Source organism: Barbus barbus (assembly GCF_936440315.1).
Source record: "Barbus barbus genome assembly, chromosome: 1".
In the NCBI taxonomy this organism is placed as follows: Eukaryota; Metazoa; Chordata; class Actinopteri; order Cypriniformes; family Cyprinidae; genus Barbus; species Barbus barbus.
The window spans coordinates 37,558,992-37,564,991 of NC_136729.1; the positions used below are offsets into that span (position 1 = coordinate 37,558,992).

The window sequence follows — 6,000 nt, forward strand, 5'->3', positions numbered from 1 at the left end:
ATGTTCAGTTATGCACTCAATACTTGGTCGGGAATCCTTTTGCAGAAATGACTGCTTCAATGCGGCGTGGCATGGAGGCAATCAGCCTGTGGCACTGCTGAGGTGTTATGGAGGCCCAGGATGCTTCGATAGCGGCCTTACGCTCATCCAGAGTGTTGGGTCTTGCGTCTCTCAACTTTCTCTTCACAATATCCCACAGATTCTCTATGGGGTTCAGGTCAGGAGAGTTGGCAGGCCAATTGAGCACAGTAATACCATGGTCAGTAAACCATTTACCAGTGGTTTTGGCACTGTGAGCAGGTGCCAGGTCGTGCTGAAAAATGAAATCTTCATCTCCATAAAGCTTTTCAGCAGATGGAAGCATGAAGTGCTCCAAAATCTCCTGATAGCTAGCTGCATTGACCCTGCCCTTGATAAAACACAGTGGACCAACACCAGCATCACTGACTGTGGGTACTTGACACTGGACTTCAGGCATTTTGGCATTTCCCTCTCCCCAGTCTTCCTCCAGACTCTGGCACCTTGATTTCCGAATGACATGCAAAATTTGCTTTCATCCGAAAAAAGTACTTTGGACCACTGAGCAACAGTCCAGTGCTGCTTCTCTGTAGCCCAGGTCAGGCGCTTCTGCCGCTGTTTCTGGTTCAAAAGTGGCTTGACCTGGGGAATGCGGCACCTGTAGCCCATTTCCTGCACACGCCTGTACACGGTGGCTCTGGATGTTTCTACTCCAGACTCAGTCCACTGCTTCCGCAGGTCCCCCAAGGTCTGGAATCGGTCCTTCTCCACAATCTTCCTCAGGGTCCGGTCACCTCTTCTCGTTGTGCTGCGTTTTCTGCCACACTTTTTCCTTCCCACAGACTTCCCACTGAGGTGCCTTGATACAGCACTCTGGGAACAGCCTATTCGTTCAGAAATGTCTTTGTGTGTCTTACCCTCTTGCTTGAGGGTGTCAATGATGGCCTTCTGGACAGCAGTCAGGTCGGCAGTCTTACCCATGATTGCGGTTTTGAGTAATGAACCAGGCTGGGAGTTTTTAAAAGCCTCAGGAATCTTTTGCAGGTGTTTAGAGTTAATTAGTTGATTCAGATGATTAGGTTAATAGCTCGTTTAGAGAACCTTTTCATGATATGCTAATTTTTTGAGATAGGAATTTGGGGTTTTCATGAGCTGTATGCCAAAATCATCAATATTAAAACAATAAAAGGCTTGAACTACTTCAGTTGTGTTGTAATGAATCTAAAATATATGAAAGTCTAATGTTTATCAGTACATTACAGAAAATAATGAACTTTATCACAATATGCTAATTTTTTGAAAAGGACCTGTACTGGGAAATGGGGCCCTGCCTTTATACTCACATTCCCCTTCAAGATTTGCACTTACACCTGTAGTTTAATGTGCTGGAGTACCTAAACAACAAAACAGAAGGTACAAGTTTTCTGGTGTAGCTTTTGCTATGGCGATGTTTCTTAACGGGAAAGCAGTGTTTTGAGAACTTGTCCTTTGTTGGATAGTTTGTTTCCATCCAATTCCTATAATGATCTTCTGCAGAACCTCAAAAGTGTACTTGAGCTCCTGGGGGTAGCTCAGGTTTAGCGCGTAGACAAGCCCCAGCAACATCACCACAGCAAAAGCTACATTGCCCAACTCACTCATCACTTCCACCCCCTCCAGGACAATACCAACATCCGCGGGGTCATCGCCAGGCTCTGCGCCTTCTTGTCGAATGACAAAGATTCCAAATACTGTCTCCGCTATGGCCATTTGAGTGTTTTCATCGACATCCTGTGACAAAAAATAAAATGAACAAGGACAAAGATTTTTTTACTGATGTGCATTACATGCATATTTATAACACAATCTTTACAGTATTACTGTAAAACAGCTATCACTAACTTGATCCATATTCATAATAATGCAAATGTAATCAAATAACCAATTGACATTAAAATTGTTTAGCTGAGTCGGTGAAATACTTCAACTAAGCCATACCAAGGGCCTGTCATTTGTAATCATGAGTTCAGTGTTAGTTATTCCATTCGAATAAAGGTATATTGTCTTATTAAAGGGAAAAAAAAGTATGGGGTGTGTGTGTGTGTGTTATTGTCTGAGAGAAAGACAAGGAGAGAGGCTCCCAAACCGGCCCGGTTATTTCCAAAAAGATCAGTAATAAGTTACTTTACCGCAAACAGACATTTGATACACTGTTTTTGTTCATGTATAGAAGAATTACATGATGAAAAAAAACAGGCCAAATAATTTGTATGTGGTAGTGAGTTTTTATTTAAAGGATAATTCTGGTATTTAGCACTTTGAGTCTCTTTTCTGGTTTATGGATGAACTAGAGTAGTGGACACAGAAATGTTGACGATGGGTCCTGTCTCGACTATTTGACTCGTTTAGATTCGCCTTTGACCGCTTCAGAGTGGCTGGCTACCGGCATTCACAAACATGTCCTTAAAACAACCCTTAACGTTCGTGTTCAAAACTGTGCAACTCACCGAGTGGTTAGTGGTGTTCGTTGATGATTAAAAACAAATAGCGTAGCGAAATGCAGTTTCTGTCGTGTTTTATTTGGCATTTTGTAAAATCCCATTGATTTCTGTTGGAGGACTCAGTGCTCGTTGATATTACTGCGCTTCAGACTCAAATTTCGAGCGGAAGTTTATACGCAGTTGTGAGGTATCTGAAAAAATAGTTCCACTATAGCAAATAACACGGATTGAAATCATACATTGCGCCGATATATTTGTTTTTAATCATCAACGAACACCACTAACCACTCGGTGAGTTGCACAGTTTTGAACACGAACGTTAAGGGTTGTTTTAAGGACATGTTTGTGAATGCTCGTAGCCAGCCACTCTGAAGCGGTCAAAGGCGAATCTAAACGAGTGAAATAGTCGAGACAGGACCCATCGTGAACATTTCTGTGTCCACTACTCTAGTTCATCCATAAACCAGAAAAGAGACTCAAAGTGCTAAATACCGGAATTATCCTTTAACTGCGAGCCAACTATCGTCACGTATGTAAGCATGAACGTGCCAGCATGACATTAACGGCCTGAGTACAAAAATAACAAACGAGCATGACCAAATATTGCTGAAAATGATGGACAGTCTTATACACATCGTTTTGTAGATGGATGAAAACAGATTTTATCTTACCTTTTCCAAATGAACTCCAGGCACGCCAGGCAAGTTCTTCATGTGATAATCTCGTTATTTTCCGAAGCACGCGGTTTGTCATCTCGCGTGATCTCGCTAATCCATTTTCGGTGCAAGATCAGTCTGACTATATTGAATCACGTTATCTCAACATGACTGAATTTAACAAATGTTAATTTGTTGAATTTCATGCTTATCCTACATTATTTTATCACGTTCACCTTTGAAACATGAAATAATTTTGTTAAAATTACACGTTACGCTTGTTTTAATGTAATAACCAGCTAATTTCCTTTTTTTGAGTGTATAGCGTACGCACTTTGCGTCCATCGGATGCTTTTCAAAATGGCGCTACGCTGACACAGAGAGAGAGAGTAGATGAATTGTTGAATAAATGTCATTATTTTTATTTTCTTTGCATACAAAAAGTATTCTCGTCACTTCATAAAATTCAGATTGAACCACTGATGGCAGATGGACTATTTTGACTAAGTTTTTTATACTTTTATGGACCTTGACAGTGCAGTTTACTATGCAGTCAATGGGACAATCACAAGCCTCCCGGTTTTCATCCAAAATATCTTAAATGTGTTCTGAGAACAAACGAAGCTTTTACGGGTTTGGAACAACATGGGGGTAAGTGAATATCGACAAAATTTTCATTTTGGGGTGGAGTATCCCTTTAAGCCCACATATTTTACCTATATATGTAACTCATTCAACAATTGTTAATACAAAGAGTAAAATAATAATAATAATAATAATAATAAAAAAAAAAATCATAGGAGAAGGTTTTTGTTTTCCTTTAAGGTGGTGTCCATTAACCAATACATACAATTATACTGCAAAATTGGAGTAAAATAAAGTGCATGTTATCACAATGGGGTTAAAGGCAGCTGATCTTACCTCTAATAGTGCAAATGTCTGGAAAAATTTAAGTGTCCTGGCTATATTTCTGTACAAGCCTTTATGGGTGCCTTTCTGAAGGTAATACCGGACCATGGCAACAGCCAATACAAGCCACCTGCAATAATAGACCAATAAAATAAAAATAAATAAAAATAAAGACTTTAACATCAAAACTAATTAAAAGGCCTATAATGTAAGGCTGTGCTTTTCACCTTATTTCCAGGAAAACATACAGTTCATACGCATTATAAAGTAGTTACTTAAACCACACTTTTAAGTCGTCACCTTTATTTATATAGCGCTTTTAACAATACAGATTGTGTCAAAGCACTTAACAGTATCAAATTGGAGGATAGAGTGACAGTAATGTATAAAAATAAGATTAAATACTCAATTTTCAGTTAAGGCATTTCATTATTGAATTCAGAGATGTCATTGTCTAGATCAGATCAATTGACGATAATCATTAGAAATTAAGTGTCCCCAACTGAGCAAGCCAGAGGCGACAGCGGCAAGGAACCAAAACTCCCTCTGTGACATAATGGAGAAAAAAAAAAACATTGGGAGAAAGCAGGCTCAGTTGGGGGGCCAGTTCTCCTCTAGCCAGGAGATAATTGTTTACTTGTTTACTTATTGTTTTAATTAAAATTTTAAATGTATAAATGTATTTATTTCTATTTTATATTGTTGCAATTTCTAACAATAATAGTATTATGTTGTTAGGTATTTTGTTATATATTTTAAGCATGAAAGTCATTGCACAGGATTATAATAATAAAAAAAATCAAAGTGAAGTTGCTATTCTGAACATTTAAAATGCATTAACTCTAAAGGTAAAATTCAAAAACACACTACACTGTGAGTACTTAAGTGTTTTAGTACGGTTGGTCGACACTTCTTTTTCACAAGAATATGCTGGTTTAAAGCACGTACGTTATGTTGAATTGAAAAACGGGTTCACTGCGCTTTCATTACAATTATCCCGTCTTTCACTTTTCCTAGTTGCAGTTTGTCTGTCTAGCATTTCGCCATGCCAGGCCAGAGTTTCAGTGTCAGCGCTAAACATATCACTGCGACAGTTGAGGAGACTGCACTGTGCAGTACAGTCAACCGTATTAGGAAAGGCTGAGCACGCTTCGGTAGCTGTGAAGAATATTCTTGTTACTTTGTAACAGCTGACCCTTTATAAAACAAAGCTAACAATTACGTACGCACACTGTGAGTGTTTAGCACAATAGTCTATCTTGAATATTTTAAAGTTGTCTTTAATGGTCACACACTATAAACAGACACACGGCTGCATTCAGCAAGTACATTAAATAAAAGCAGTTCAAACTTAAACTTTCACCAGCAAGTACCCAGCTGTCATGGCGATATTGTAGAACGTGAGCCATGCCGTTGCGATAGCGCGTTTCGTCCGCTTCTTGTTGTTGGTTTCTTTCTCCTCGACAGTTCCGTCCTCCTCGCCAGACGCCATGGTACCGGGTACAGACTGCGAAAGTCACAAAAACTTTGCGCCAGCACAGCTGTCGGCGGGGGCTGGTCATCCTTCCACTATTTTTCCCCTTTTGGAGGAGTCATTGGCTACTTCATGAGTGTCAATGGAGGAAAACAAGACTCGCTTGACAGATCATGAACATCGGTCAAATACACCTCCAAAATGTCATAAGGATGAATTTAATCACAATTAACCAAAATAAAATAAAAATAAAATAAATAAATAGTCTACATGCATATGTGGATGTTAATTATGCAGGCTACTCGAGAAAACTTCACCAAGGACACAGTGTGATCAAACTGTTCTATTAATAAATTAATTTCTTATGTTGTGTAGGCTACTTGTTAACTTAAAGGTTTGGTGTTTTTATTGCTCCTTAGATCAGTGCTGGATTGTATTATAGCGAACTCTTATCTTGCTAAAA

At 39.2% G+C, this 6,000-nt stretch overlaps 1 protein-coding gene across 2 annotated transcripts in view; it reads right to left on the reverse strand.

Moving 5' to 3' along the window:
* The window catches only part of LOC306880335 (very-long-chain (3R)-3-hydroxyacyl-CoA dehydratase 1-like), a 43,018-nt gene extending 37,316 nt beyond the window's left edge, over window positions 1–5,702 (reverse strand). Inside the window, exons 1-2 of one of the 2 annotated variants that reach the window (XM_079433814.1) lie at window positions 5,437–5,602; window positions 4,076–4,193 (exon numbers count right to left, since the gene is read on the reverse strand). In XM_079433814.1, coding sequence (XP_079289940.1) covers window positions 4,076–4,193; window positions 5,437–5,555 — 237 coding nt within the window. In that variant the 5' untranslated portion in view covers window positions 5,556–5,602. Of the gene's footprint in view, window positions 1–4,075; window positions 4,194–5,436 lie in introns of both variants that reach the window. The other variant, XM_079433815.1, reaches the window with a different exon arrangement.
* Window positions 5,703–6,000: the final 298 nt, after the last annotated feature.